Source organism: Notechis scutatus, chromosome 2 (assembly GCF_049901735.1).
Source record: "Notechis scutatus isolate UNSWTSFEM ecotype Mainland chromosome 2, rNotScu1.2, whole genome shotgun sequence".
NCBI classification, from domain to species: Eukaryota; Metazoa; Chordata; class Lepidosauria; order Squamata; family Elapidae; genus Notechis; species Notechis scutatus.
In genome coordinates, this window is record NC_142010.1 from 192111943 (window position 1) to 192128288 (window position 16346).

Below are 16346 nucleotides of genomic sequence, written 5' to 3' on the forward strand. Positions count from 1 at the left end.
AGGAGACAAATCCTTATGCGTCTAATCACACTTGGCCAAATAAAGCTATTGTGAAGCTGACCTGACAGAAGCCATTTTGAGGCTTCAGTGTTGCCACACTGGAGCTGAGGGATAAGGAGTGGGGAATAGAGATAGCTGGGGTTTGTAGCCAAAACAAAATACCTTCCCCAAGGACATTCTAACACCTGGCCAAAGAGAGGAGGAGCGATATTACCAGGCGACTGGATGGCACCTTGATTGGACCATGTGACTGATTGTTTGGGAAAGGGGAAAAACTTTTACTTTTAATTAGGTGAAAATCGTGGGAACCTTTAGAGTCTGTTTTCACCAGAACAATACCAACATGATATATCCAATAAAACTATTTTTTGAGGAATCTACCTGCCTCAGAGTTTTATTTGCTATGGATGTGTTACTTAGAACCCTGAATAGAATTCTATTCTATTCTATTCTATTCTATTCTATTCTATTCTATTCTATTCTATTCTATTCTATTCCTATTCCTATTCCTATTCCTATTCCTATTCCTATTCCTACTCTACTCTTCCTGAGAACTGGTATTCAAAATGAAAGCATACATAGCATACACAGGTATAGGATGATTGGATGCTATTCATTTTAAAAATAATTTTCTAAAGTTACTGGAAGCAGCATGATCTGGATGTACAATATGATTTGCACATACTTTTAGCCATTGTGCTTTAAATACAGTTTTCAAAAGGCATGTGGAAATGATTGTTAAATACAGCAAGGTCTTAAGGCTACATAATGGCTAAGCAGATGTGTCCAGAATCTTCAATGCTATACAATATTCCAAAACTGAGCACTGTTAGCTTCTATAAAAATCTGTATTTATGAAACGTATCTAAAGGAATAGGCAAATAACTTTCTGAAGACAATTGGAGATCACTGTGATTTCTTGAGATATTAAAGGCCTTTATTAAGAGAGTTGTTCCACACATATTGGTTTTGGAGGCAATTAGTTCTGCATCTCACATTTCAAAATCACTATCATATAAAAAATGCACTCTAAAAAAAATATTGAGAAAGAAAGAAAGAAAGAAAGAAAAGAAAAGAAAAGAAAAGAAAAGAAAAGAGAAAAGAAAAGAAAGATGCAGCCAGCACAATTCTTTATTCTAAAGACTAAAGACCCTACAAGCCAAGGACATATCATTTTATTCACATTTCTTTTCTTTAAAAATAAAACTCTTTAAATTGGCTAATTTTATTTTGAAGGAAAAGCAACTCCAAGGAGCGTCAATCCAAAATGTGCTCTGTATCTACACTGAACCTCTCCTGTTTCTCATCCATTCATTGTCATTATTGCAACCAAATTTCTGCTTGCCATAGCCACAATTATTTTTGATAAAAACCATGAGAGTCAGATGCTTTCACAACTTGTAGCAAAGAATTATTCTAATGCATTTTCCCCTGGATGTCTCCAATCTCTTTGCTGTGGACGTTGAAATACAAAAAGTGAAGTGAAATAAAGCTATCGAAATGAGAGAATAATGAAAGTGTTTAACTCAAGGATGTTTTGATTTTATTTATTGGATTTCTATACTGTATTACCGCATGGTCACCACTGAATCTGGCCAGATCATGCAGAAAAACAGCTGGCACAGATATCTGTGGAAACAACATACAAACTGTTCTTTGTTACAGTCATCACTGTAGTTAAGGATCGAGAAGTACTGCAAATCTGCACCTTTGAGGAAGTCCAAAACAACTCAAAACCAGATGAATTTCAGTTTTGTACTCATCAACAATACCTTTAGATTGATTAGATGTAATTTCAGCTGCTTCTCCTTTATCTAACCCAGAGATTTCCAAACTTGGCAACTTTAAGATTTGTGGACTTCAACTCCCATGCTGGCTGGAGAATTCTGGGAGTTGAACTCCACAAGTCTTAAAGTTAGTTGATCTAACCCATTGTGAAACTTAAGCAATATCCAGTAGGTCTCCAAAATTCCAGATACTTTCCGAGAATGGTTTCATGAAGGTGTTGAGCAACACTGGACAATAGGGTAGAATCCTGAAAGAAGCCCATTAGCGAAAGGCCATGATGCTGAACAATCATTCTCCAATGCCAGTTTCTGAACACAGCCCAATGAAAGCAACAGAACCAGGATAAAACTGTGCTTCCAAGAGCAGGATCGGTGTAAAATGAACCATGGAATGGATGATCTGTCAATGACAATAGAGCAATACAGAATTGCTCTACAGGAATACTTTCAAATAAATTTCTGGGCTGCAGTCTCTCATGCCCACTAGCAACATATATACTTTCCAAAAATATATAGACAGGGGTGCAGAGTGTGAGTTTGTGAGTGGATTATAATTTGGATCTGTGTGTTGGGTGTGGGAAAGCCTTCTGCACACATTGCCAGCAAATCAGTTGGCAACAGTTGGTCTTTCTATTAACCTCTGCCTCAAAAAAAAGTAATGTACTAAGAAACGTTAAATAAACATGTCAAGCAGAAGTATTTTACGAGAAAGATATTGGATAAAGGGGATAACCTGAAGTAGGTAAGTCACGTGATATTAAAATGTAATATTATTTTATCTGGGATGAGAGGCTTCCTGGGCTCCTCAGAGGGAATAATAAACTTAATAGGTAAGATGTTAAAAGAAAAAATATACTAGATGTTTAAAAAGGAACCACGTGTCCTATATATCTGTTAAGCAGCAGTCTGGTAGCACCTCATCCACCTAACTAATTTTATTAAAAGGCATAAGCTTTCACGAGCTGCAGCTCACTTCATCAGAAGTACACAGCAGCTAAAACTGATGGCTATCTGCTCACTTCTCACATTGCACGTTTCTTTCTATTTGTTTAAATATTTTAAAATTCTCAACTCATAAGCAAAGGCAGCTTAAGTATGAATTCCATTCCAGTCCTGTGATTCCTATGTCCCGGTAAGGCAGTTTTCCTTTACCCTGTAGGGTCTCCTTAGAAAACAAATCCACAGATCTGTCTATGGCACAGCCTTGCATTTCCACCCCTCCCCAGTGCTACACTACTAATGGTTTGTTTGCCTAAAACAGGGGTGGGCAACTATGGCTTCTTTATGACCTGTGGACTTCATGGCTGGCTCAGGAATTCTGCAAATTGAAGTCCACAGGTCATAAAGCTGACCATAGTTGCCCACCCCTGCCCTAAAGAAAAAAACTAAAGCAAACGATAATAGTTGCCATACTAGTTGTGTTTGATATTACCCTTAGAAGACTGTGTGTCCAAATTCTCAGCCCCACAAAAGTGCTATTTATTTAATGTATGTTTTACTTTACACCAGAGGTGGGGAATGAAAGCCGCTTTATGACTTGTGGATTTCAACTCTGGATCAGGAATTCTGGGAGTTGAAGTCCACAAGTCATAAAGGGGCCACCCTTTACATTCCCCACCTCTACTTTACTTAAAAACTGGGGCACAGTTCTTTATTAAATTGGCCATAATCATTCATTTGATCTCTCTTGTTTCAATGTGCTGAAACAAGACACGCCCCTGGTCAAAAAGACTTAAGGAAACAACCAAATATCACCTATTCTTCTGTTCAGCCTCAAGATATGACCTACCTATGAGTCTGCTTGATGTAGTGGCACATTGTAAAAATGTTAAGTCTATAGAAAGGAGACAAGAAAGCAATCATCCCACAAAAATAAGATATGGCATATTTCCCACCACCATCTTTTCCCCCAAGACAACAAAGGCAATTCTAACATTAAAACTAAAAATAATACCTACGTACAAAAGCACATGTTCCATGTGAAATAATTCTTTTCAACTTGCTTTGCCTTGGCTCTTTCTTTCCAGGCAGCTCAATCTCCTTTGCCAAAACCTCTGCACTAACCAAGTGGTTCCAAAACACTGTATTCAGAAATGTATTCAATGCTTCTGAAAAGGAGGGAGTGCACTCCTAGCCAATTTCAATACTCTCCGTTCCCTGGTTTCTCTAAGCTTTGTCCTGTGTGTCTTCCCTATCTCCCCAGATGCAGAACGGATTTTGGTTCCAAACCTTTGGCTGGGTTGGATGAGGGCCATGAAAAATTCATGGTAATTACATCAATACTCATTTGCAGTGAAAGCTGAAATGCAAGAGGGAACGGCGAGTAAATCCCCGCTGTGTGAAAGAAGAAAACAAATCTCAGCTATGTAGTGGGAAAGTCCCTGCTTCCAAAATCGTGATAAATACAAACTGGGGCTGCATCACCATGGAACCGAAGGCCAGAAGTCTTCCAGTGCCACTTCTGTCATTGTAAAAGGATGTATTACCAGGATCCTTTCTGTCTAGAATTACTTCCCCCCTGACTTAATGTGGGTGGCCCACTGGCAGCCTAGTCTTGAAAAATAATACAAGGGATGGGACAGATTTATGCAGAAAGAGAGGAAGAGGGGGAGAAGTCATTAAAATATGGTTGTTTTTTTTCACTTTTGGGAGGAAAGAGAAAGGGTTGGGCTAGGCTTAAGACTACTTGATACCATTTGAGGAGATCATTTTAAGGCATACCGTCTGCTTCTGCAATATGCAAGTGTTTGCCCAAAGTAAAATAGAGTTAAACTCTCCTTTGTGAGTTTGGTTACCCTTCTGGCTAACAGAAGCAAACCAACTGGAAAGAAAGGCAGATGTGTGTTAAAGATGGAATTACAGTGGCTCAACAAATCTCCAAAAAATGAGGGAAAATGACCTTTCATCTCTGAAATTTCTTTCAGCACTTCCCTCCATTTGAAATTAACATTACTGATGATGCAGGGCAGACAATGAGGTGGGAAAAAAGCTAACTTCTACACTTGGATTGGGGTGGAATTTGCTTTAGCATCACTTTAAACCAACACTGCAAAGAGTCATGTGATGAACTCTGTGTCCTACACGACTTTTTTCTGAACACACAACCTTTAAGTAGCTGAAGGTTGCCTGTGAATTTGGCTCAAGTGCAATCAAAAACATCTGTTCCCCTGGTAAGTCCGCTGTCAGGACGTTTTTTTTTTCATTTGGCTTTCGCAACCTTTCCCAGCCAATCACAAACAATCCAACCCTTGTAAATCAAGTTTGAGCTGACAACAGCAGGTCTGCATTCAGTCACCCCATCTCAGCCAGTGAGGCCACTCAACTGCTGTGAGAGCTGCTCTTAGCATGTCATTGAATCAAAGCATGTTGAGAAGAGGGAATGTAAGGGGCATCTGCAGATTTCCCCTATTTAGCGATGTTGGAACATTGACAGATGCATCTGTCATTTCATAGCTTCAACTAACCTGCTGTCCACTGGCTTGACATAGTAAAGCTGTCCAGAAGTGACTCCAGCTCTCTCACATTGTTTTCACATGTCTCTGCTAGGAAGGCCTGTCGTTTCCTGGTCTTCATTTGGCGGGAATGAGAAGAAAGAGGGGGGGAAAGATAGATAGATATTAAAGGCATAGAAGAGTCATTCATAACCACCAATGCTGTTGCAGGTCACACCATGGATTAACATTTAAGTGAAACAAAAACAAAATTAGAGGAATTTCCCATTACCAAAATAGCAAAATTAAAGAAAAAAGTGGAAAATATTTCAAGGAAGTAATGCTATTCCTGATTAATTTCAAGGTCAATGTTGGATTTTGCATCATTTTAATGTCCTGCTGCCCAAGTAACCGACCAGGAACTAATTAAAACAGTACCCAGGAAACATTCGTATTTTTTCTCCTCTATTGCAAAATACATCCTGGCTGGGATATATGGCAATCCCAAAATTTGGCCTGGCACCAAGGTGCCCCTGAAGAAATCTGATAAGTTGGTCCTCTGCTGAGATGTCTGGCAGATGTATTTAGTTTTGGTTTTCCAAAGTAGCCTCTTTTGTGAAATCTCATCTATAGGAAGCTACAACTGGTGAAAACTAGACTCTGCATTTAAAACTAGGAAAGTACCTTCCTGATGTACTGTCTAAATATATCTTAACCTTGGGAACTTTTTAAGATGTGTGCACTTCAACTCCCAGCATGGCTGACTAGAGAATTCTGGGAGTTGAAGTCCACACACCTTAAGGTTCCTAAGGCTGAGAAGCACTAGTCTATTTGGAGAACGGGGCAACTCGCCACAGCCAATTTGTTGTGGCTATGTCACCACGGCCATCTCGACACAGCCAAATTGCTGCAGCCAACTCTCTACAGGACAACTCAATGCAGGACAATTCCATGCAGGATAACTCAATGCAATAAATGTTATCTGCCTCTGTTCTTTCAACATTATTTCTATTGAAAAAAATTGAAATAATGTCGAAGAACCAGTGGCGGATAACATTGCATGGAATTGTCCCATGGCGAGTTGTCTCACAGCAAGTTGGCCTCAGCAAGATGGCCACGTGGAAATGGCCACAGCAAGATGGCTGCGGCAAGTTGGCCGTGGCGATTTGTCCAAGACTCTCTAGTTGACAAGCAGCAAAGACGAAATGTAATCCTTGACCAGGCAAAGCAAAAAAATATCTCTAAAGTGGCAGTTGGCTTTCATTCGCCTTCTGTAAGATTAGGGATAAGTATTCAGAAAAAGAGCAAAGCAAGAAAGAAGTCAGAGGAACCAAAAGATCTTGCATACATCAAAACAGTCAGAAGATTTTTCTTCAGCCAGCATCTCTGCAATGTGTGGAATCCAAGATCTTCTTCAAAGATATAGCAAATCAACTGATTATATTTATTTTATTCCTAATTGTTTGTTTGTGACTGTTTCTTTCCCTTGTTTTCTCTTATTTCTCCTTTTCATCCCTAAAGATTGAGCTTCATTACTTTTAGCATGAAATTCCTTATTTTTTTGTATATATTTACCATTTCTACATGTAAAACTATGCAGTTGTATAGTTACATGAGCAGCACATGGTTAGTTAAGTTCCATAATCTAGGGCTTTGGCTAGGAAGATCCAAAGTATTTTCCTTTATTTTCTTAGAAAAGGGCTGACAAAATGTTCTTGTGTAGAAAGCCAAAGAGCTAACCAGCTTTGTTTAGTTCACCAGAGGCGGAGGCGTCTAATTGAGTATTACCAGTTACTGATGATACCTCACCTCATGACAATGGATGATTCCATTGGCTGCATGTGGATGTTAAACAGAAGTGGAGAGAGATTGAACCCTGAGGCATCCCACACGGTAGGGCTGATGGTGAGATATCTCATTCCAGATCAATACTAGCTAGTATCAGTCCTTTAGGAAGGAACCAGCACAAAACTATGCCGCCTGTTCCCAATCCTCAGAGCTCATCATTGTCAATGGCACTGAAAGCCACCAAGAGGTAAAGTACAGTTAGGATGGACACACGACCCCCTCCCTCTAGAGAGCGTCAAAAACTGCAACCAATGTCATTTTTTGTCCCATGTCCAAGCCTAAATCCTGATTGAAAAGATTTTAGTCATGTTTTATTCAGGGTTCACTGAACCTGCTGTGTGATCAGCTTCTCAACAACCTTCCCTTAAAAAAGGGAGGCTGGGCACTGGATGAAAATTGTCCATATGGTGGGATATAGCAATGGCTTTGTTAAAGTCTTGGGATTTAAGAGCCAACCAGCAGTGAAGCTGATGCAATATAGGCTGATGTAATAAGAATGAATCAGCATAGCATGGGTTTTTCCTTTTAAGACTGGGGGTGGGTTCTATCCCTATGTTAGGTATAACATTGATACCAAATATGGTTTGGGTGAATAAATATATAAAACTTAGATATCATGGTTTAAGTGCTTATCACTTTAAGCACAATGCAGCAGGCAATTAGCCGATTAAGGGTGCGGTTAGAAGTTACAATATAAGGAAGCATTAGAAGCTGGAAAGCTTACTGTAACTGTGTGCTGCTGCGACTAACTGTGTCTTGCTGTGACTAACTGTGATTACTGACTGTGAGTGCCTGAGACTGAACTGTTATTGTTTGCTACTGTTTGCTGATTTACTGCGTAATTCTACTGAATATCCAGCGTTTGTTTCTCTGGAAAGTGAAACTGGAGGAGGAGAAGATATCTTTATCGGCTGATAAAGATATTGCAAGGACTCTTAACTTGGACTATACTAGTGAGTCTTACTGGATGGAAATACTGTGAATGACTTAATGGACTGAATGACAATGCTTAAACTCTAACTGGATTAAAAACTATTTAAACTACAAACAGTGTTTGTGTTCAGTGTGTGTATACTCTGGGGCCCTTCCACTCTCGCTTGGCTTCCTGGCTTGACTACTGCTGCAATACTCTTCTAGGGTTAATCCCCAAATACCTAACATTGGTTATGGGCCCAGAGTATAGTCTAACTAACCAGGATATAGCAGAGAGAGTTGGTGTGAGTTGCACATTACTGTAAAAACAAACTGTTTTAATTAGTTTAAAATAGTCACAATATCTGAAGAGTAATGGCACAAGTAAATTTGTCACAACTGTCCATGATATCCAGGCTGGATGGAACAAACTATGTTTCATGGTCAATGAAATGTAGTTTACTTCTACGCAGAGAAGGTTTGTGGGACATTATAGCAAACCCACCAGATGTGAGTAGCTGGGATCCTGCTAATGATGATGATAAAGAAAAGTTACAAGACTTTAAACTGAAGAATGAGCAGGCTTTATGCATCATAGGACTGACTCTCTGTGATCAGCAGCTTGTCCATATTCGTGGAGAAGAAAATGCTGCAAACTGCTGGGAGAACCTCAGGAAGATTTATGTTCGGGACAGTGTAGGAGCACATATAAATCTTACACGGAAGCTTTTCGAACGCATCTTCAGAGGAATGGAGATATGTTAGTTCATTTAAACTGTATGAAGAGCATTTTTCAAGAATTGCAAGAAAAAGAGCTTATATTTAATGAACTGCAACAAGTCTACATAATATTATCTTCATTAGATCAAAGCTATGATGACTATGTGACTTCGTTAGAAGTATTGCCAAAAGAAAGCCTCTCATTAACCGAGATTACAGGCAGGCTACTAGAAGAAGCCAGAAGAAGGCGTGAGGCGTGACGAGCTGAGAGAAGATAAGAAAGAAGAGAAATTATCTTCAAAGTTTGAAAGAAACCAGATTAGCAAAGTAAAGCACCTGGAAGAAGAGAATTTATCTTCAACAGCATACACAATTAAAAAGTGTTTTAATTGTGGAGGCAGAGGACATTTGGCAAGATTCTGCAAAAAGAGAAAAAGCCAGAATGTAAAAAAGCCAAAGAAAGCATTTGAACTAGCCACGTTTAGCAACTCTGATGTGAAGAATAATTTATGGGTGGTTGACAGTGGCGCATCCCACTGCATCACAAGAGATAAGACAAAATTTATAAAAATGTCTACAAGTTCTCAACATATATCTCTTGCTAACGGCTGGAACCTGAAAGCGAAAGGTCAAGGTTTTGCACGTTGTCCGTACATAAACCAGGATATAAAAATGTTGTATGTACCGCAACTAAAGTTTAATTTGCTTTCAGTAAGGGTATTAGATAAATTAGGTTATGTAATTACTTTTAAGGATAATAATTGCATAATTGAAAAAGATAACAAAAGGGTAACTGCAGCTTTAAATGGAACATTATATGTCTTAGATAATAGTAAGAAAGGGGAGGCTCAAACTGTATTTAATAATATAAAGCCTCATGATGAATGTATCCATTTATTGCATAGGCGTTTGGGGCATGTAAATTTTAAAATGCTAAAGCGTACAGTTGAGTTATCTGAAGGAATAAGGTTAAAATCTTGTGATAAATATTTGCGTTGTAATGTTTGCTGTGAAGATAAGAGCAAGGTATTGCCTGCAAATAGGCTAAATGGTTTCAAAACAAAAGAACCTTTAGAATTAGTATTTGCAGACATCATAGGTCCAAAGAAACCCAGTATGGGAGGTGCTAGATATATACTGAGCATTATGGACCATTATTCTAGATATGGGTTTTGCTATTTAATGAAAAGCAAAACTGAAACATATCAACATTTTTTCAATTGGCTTAGGTTTGCTGAAAGAAAGTCTAAAGCGACAACTGATAACCCTGGTGACAGATAATGGCACGGAATTTGTTAATAACAAATTCCAGAACAGACTTAAGGTAGCTGGAATAGAGCATAAGAAGTCTGCTCCATACAGGCCAGAACATAATGCTTTTATTGAAAGAAGAGGCCAAACACTACAGGCAATGGTTAGAACAATGTTAAATGATTCTGGGTTACCTGATTCTTTGTGGGGGAGGCTACAATGTGTGCTAATAACATATTGAACAACGTTGTTAATACAACAACAGGTGAAATTCCATTCACCAGGTGGCATGGCAGGAAACCTGATCTAAGTTACCTGCACACATTTGGTGCACCAGCATGGGTGCATATTCCTGCACAACTCAGAAAAAAAAGGGCAACATAGAGCTAAAAGATTTTTCTTCGTTGGTTATCAGGCAAACCATAGGGCATATAGATTTTGGGAAAAAGGCACATCTAAAGTGTTATGTAGTGCTAGTGCCCAATTTCTAGAACATGAAGGATGGGAGAAATTAGAACAGGATGCCAATAAAGATGTAATTATTGAATCCTATAGAAATCCCATTAGTTATCCCTGTAACTTTAAAAATAAAGTAAAGAGACAAATACAGGATGAAATAGTGCCCATAAAGGAAGAAACAGATTCAATAGCTGAACAGGATGAGGAAGATGAACAGGTAGTAGTTCAACAAAGTCCTCCTGTAAGCCCTGTAATTCCCAGAAGAACTACACGTGTATCTAGACCGCCTGATAGGTACCAGGCTAACACAGTGTGCCAGATTAATCAAGTTCCTAATTCTGTTGAAGAAATTAAAAAGTATCCTAATAAGGAAAAAGAAAGATGGTATGCAGCAATGAATAAGGAACTGAATTCATTAAGTGATATGAAGGTGTATGAAAATGCCAAATTACCTGTAGGAAAGAAATCCATTGGCTGCAAATGGATATTTAAGGTAAAAATAGATAAAGATGGTAATTTAATCCATAAGGCAAGGTTAGTAGCCCAAGGTTTTAGGCAGAATGCTAATGACTATGATGAGGTGTTTGCACCTAGTCTTAAGGCAGCAACCTTGAGAGCAGCTTTAGTGTGGGCAGCTAGTAAAAACTATATAGTTAACCATTTAGATGTGGAAACTGCTTACTTGCACGCCCCATTAAAACATATTATTTATATGAAAAAACCTGTTGGTATTAAAAGTGAAAATAAGGATAATAATGATTGTTGGTTGTTAAAGAAAAGCCTCTATGGTCTAAAACAATCAGGCTATGAATGGAACCAGTATATTGTAAAGGAACTAGACAATATAGGATTTAAAGCTGGTTTAGCCGATCCATGTCTGTTTAAGAGGGAGACAAATGGGAAAATATCATTATTATTACTATTCACAGATGATATTGCATTGATTACTGAAACTAATGATGAAGCAAATAAAATAATAGCATCATTAGGAAAGAGAATAAAGATCAAGCAATTAGGGAGATAAAGAAGTATCTCGGTTTGAATATAAAGAAAACACGGAAAGGTTTTAAGATATCTCAGGAAGATAAGATAAGCAAATTGTTAAAAGATTACAAGATGGAGCTTTGTAAGCCAGCTAAGACTCCAATGAGTCAGGAGTTTAGCAACACTGATGAACAAAGCCCTGAGTTTGATAAGGTGATTTATCAATCTTTAATTGGTAGTTTGAGTTATATTAGTAATTGGTCTAGACCAGATATATCGTACTGCGTGAATCAGTTGGCTAGATTCAATTCTGCACCATGTGAAAGACACTGGAATGCAGCTAAGAGGATATTAAGATATCTTAAAAAGACAATGAATTATTCATTGTATTTAGAACCAAAGGGTGATTTAATTCTGTGTGCTTATGCAGATGCTAGCTTTGCATCAGAAAGAGACACTAGAAAGTCGACTTCAGGAACAGCCATAATGCTGGGTAATACATTAATAGGCTGGAAGTCAATAAGACAACAGCATATAAGTTTGTCTACTATGGAGGCAGAATTCTCCTGTTTATCATTGTTATGTACAGAATTAATAATGTATAAACAAATGTTAATTGATATAGGTATAACAGTAGATTATCCTATAATTATACATGAAGATAATCAGGCAGCAATTCAAATGGCCACAAATATTGGAGTAAAAACAAGGAGCAAGCATACAGATCTAAGATACCTAAACGTGAGACAATCTGTAAGAAGTAAGATGATTCAGCTAGAGTACTGTATGTCGGAGGACAATTTAGCTGATAATTTTACTAAAGCCCAAGGTGCCAGTAAGCACCAGGAGAGTTGTGAAAAATATGGGGTTAGATTGTAAAGGTATTATATATTTATTTCACCCAAAAGGGGAGTATGTTAGGTATAACATTGATACCAAATATGGTTTGGGTGAATAAATATATAAAACTTAGATATCATGGTTTAAGTGCTTATCACTTTAAGCACAATGCAGCAGGCAATTAGCCGATTAAGGGTGCGGTTAGAAGTTACAATATAAGGAAGCATTAGAAGCTGGAAAGCTTACTGTAACTGTGTGCTGCTGCGACTAACTGTGTCTTGCTGTGACTAACTGTGATTACTGACTGTGAGTGCCTGAGACTGAACTGTTATTGTTTGCTACTGTTTGCTGATTTACTGCGTAATTCTACTGAATATCCAGCGTTTGTTTCTCTGGAGAGTGAAACCGGAGGAGGAGAAGATATCTTTATCGGCTGATAAAGATATTGCAAGGACTCTTAACTTGGACTATACTAGTGAGTCTTACTGGATGGAAATACTGTGAATGACTTAATGGACTGAATGACAATGCTTAAACTCTAACTGGATTAAAAACTATTTAAACTACAAACAGTGTTTGTGTTCAGTGTGTGTATACTCTGGGGCCCTTCCACTCTCGTTTGGCTTCCTGGCTTGACTACTGCTGCAATACTCTTCTAGGGGTTAATCCCCAAATACCTAACACCCTTTAAGAGGTGTTTATATAAAGGCAGCCATTAAAAGGTGAGTTCTCTCTCCTTGTGTCCGGTATTCATTGTAGAGTTCTCCGTGTTTTAAGAAGAGTTAAGAAGAAGTTTGCTTACTTGTTAAGGTATTTTGCCTACCACGTATATACCTGTATATAACTGCTGTATATAAACCACTGTTAAATGTCTAAGTCTCTGTGTGCTGTGTTTTGCTCCATAATGGTAGTCACGCTGCAAATGCTCTGACAGGCTTCTTATGGAGACAATAAGCCAATGTCTCCTTAAGAGGCGGAGGAACAATTCCTTCTCTCAAGGATGAATTAGCCATTGCTAGAACCCAACCACACCTTAACCACCCAACCCGGCAGCCTTAGTTAGCCAAAAGTGGCATGGATCTCAAAAGCAGATGGCTGAGCTCCTAGTCATGAGAAGAACCTGGTCCATTTTCTCTTAAGTTTTAAATATCTTATGGCCAGAGCAAACAGAAAGTGTGTTAAGGAGCTGAGACAGACACCTTTCTAATTCACATGGGCATAAGGAGAAAGAGATTCAAAACAATCAGATTTGCAAGATGACTCTCAATAAAACCAGTCTTAGCTTTCCTACAGCCTGTCGGGTGCAGCTTAATACCTAGAGACCACAGGAATGGTAATTCCTGGTGGTTTCCTCTTAGTATTACCTAGGCCTGAAACCTAGGTTTTGGAATTCAATCGAGGTTGGACAGACAGTGCCCCATGAGACTGTTTCTCAAAGCTTTTGATTTTTTGCACTTGTATCAGAAGCCCTGAGGCGCTTCCGGGGTGAAAGAATTCACCGGTGACGTCACCATTGCCCTAGGGACGCCCAGTTGGGGGCTCCTTTCATGTCCCCAGCAGAGCTGGAGTGAAGGACAAGAGCTCAACCCTGCCCCACAGCAGCTTTCTGGGTCTCGAACACAGGCTTGATAACCTCCTGCTCAACGTCCCAACCACTCAAGCCATCACACTCCTTCTTATGAGATAAAACTTGAACAATATCATTAAGATGATCTTCCATATTTTGTTACAGTGCAACTGTATTATACCTAATGTTACAGTTTAATACCTTTCATTTTAACTAAACATATGGGATGATCTATAAAGGGCACATTTTATTTGCAAGTTTGTCTTACAGAAATTTGTCAAAATGGGTCATTTGTCACTAGTTGTCAGCTTTAAAATTCAGCTGTCACATTTCATGGAAGGGGGGGGGGTGGAAGAGTTGAAAAGCTTAAGGTTATTCTGTATGTTGTATTAAGAAATTCCAGTTGCAATTAATTGGTTCTCGTGATTTATGAAGTGTAGAAGTAGGAAGAGAGAAGGGAGAAGAGAAGGTGGATTCTGTGTAACAAGAAAATAATTTCACTTTGGGAAATTGCCTTTGACATGCCAGATGTTTCTAAATAAATCAATTGGATAGAAAATGTCTCAGAGTGATTGATATCACGGATACTTTCTGGATGCCTTACACTGATATTAGTAAATACTGGGTCTGAGTTTGGTTTGTGATCAAAAATAATGATTAATTATCAAAAGATCTGATAGCATTTCATATTTCTTGTTAGACCTCCCCTTTTTTATGTACTTTCCTTTCCCTAGATTGCACTTTAATTATTTTTATTCTTTGATTAGAAATAAATAAAAACAGTAATAAATAAAAATGTTAACAGTGTTTGTTTGTTTCCAGTGTGGGGGAAAAAGAAATAATATAGATCTCTTATCAACTTTTTTCCTAAACTGAACAAGAAAAATATACAATTTCAATTCGTGTCAACTTTCTAAAACCTCTACCATATTTCCCCGAAAATAAGACCGGGTCTTATATTAATTTTTGCTCCAAAAGACATATTAGGGCTCATTTTCCAGTTAGGTCTTATTTTCAGGGAAATACGGTTCCAAATGCGTTCATCTGGCTGACAATCTTAACTGGGTCTTATTTTTGGGACAGGGCTTATATTATGAGCATTCTGAAAAATCATGCTAGGGCTTATTTTCCAGTTGGGTCTTATTTTCAGGGAAACATGGTATACAGGTGAACCCCCTCTTTTTTCCCTCTAATCTAGTAACCCACAATCCAATTTTGGGTAACAGCCACCTTAGCTTTTGAGTTATCAGCACAACAAAAAGTCAGCCTAAAGATTTAGGGATTCAGGGTTTTTATGGTGAGAAACATCTTTTTCCTGTTAACTGAGCTCTGTTATGAGCCAACAGTGGATCATGACTAACTGGAATGTATGCGGATCTCTTCTGTGTTCTCCACCATTCTGCTTAAATATTTTATAAATTTGCTCTACCATTTCAATTTTAATTATATGTTCTGTATATCTACTAATATATTATTCATATACATTTCAGCGTTTGATCCCCAGTAGCATTTACATGGTTTTCCCTGTGTGATGGTTAGTACTATACATCACAAAGAATTTCCAGCTCCTGATGAGATTCTCATGCCGAGATTTTTTTTTTCTTTCTAAACCATCAATGTTCCAAAAAGAAGTATAAAGAGGCATGCAATTTTTAGAGGGTATAAATAGGCTAGAATGCTGAGCTACACACGATTCTGTCAACCCTACTTTGCCATCCCCACAGAAAAAGCAGATTGCCCACAGAACAGCATAAAAAGCAATGTCACACCAATAAAGCAAATATTTTCATCCATGTGTATGCATCTGAAGCAGAAGATACTCAAACTGTGCACCAGAAGAATCTCTTCCAGCTTGAGGCAAGCTGTTCAATGGCACAGAGCAGTTTATCTTCTCACACAGATGTTTTATTTTTAATCTGCCATATATTTAGTATATTTAGGTTGGTGCAACTTTTCTGTATTGACATGTTACGTTCATGTTGGCCCTTTGTAAGTCAAGTTTGGCCACTTGATTTTTTCCAAATTCTCCCTCTCTCTCTCTCTCCCCGCTCCCACCCTAGGATATACATATATATTCAGATTTCCCAGCAATCCTGTCACATTCTAGTTCCAGCCAATTGGGTATGCGATGACTTTAGCAGTTAAGAAGCTGAGCTTGTCAGCTGGAAACCTGACAGCCTGGGTTCAAGACCCGAGCATCACACGATGGGGTGAGCTCCTGTCCTTGCCCCAGCTCCTGTCCACCTAGAAGTTCAAAAGCATGTAAATGTGAGCAGATAAATAGGTACCACTTCAGTGGGAAGGTAAGAGCATTCCAAGTTTCACCACATGCTCTGTGCTGTGGCGTGATATCATGCTGGCCACATGACCATGGACATGTCTTCAGACAACACTGTCTCGGTTAAGAAACTGAGAAGAGTACTGCCCCCCTAGAGTCAGATACTACTGGATAGGGGAAACCTTAACAGTTATCCAGTCAACTACTTGCATTCTTTTCTTCCTCGAGCCCCCCTAGTTACACAAGGCTCCCCAAATCTCCTTTCCATT

The 16346-nt window shown here is 38.6% G+C and overlaps 1 protein-coding gene across 4 annotated transcripts in view; it reads right to left on the minus strand.

Annotated features, from left to right (window-relative positions):
* CCDC171 (coiled-coil domain containing 171) overlaps positions 1-16346 on the minus strand; it is a 200773-nt gene that overhangs the window by 122244 nt on the left and 62183 nt on the right. For all 4 annotated transcript variants that reach the window (XM_087957656.1, XM_087957657.1, XM_087957653.1 and 1 more), the window contains one exon: positions 5252-5354. In XM_087957656.1, the coding sequence (XP_087813782.1) occupies positions 5252-5354 (103 nt within the window). The remainder of the gene's footprint in view (positions 1-5251; positions 5355-16346) is intronic.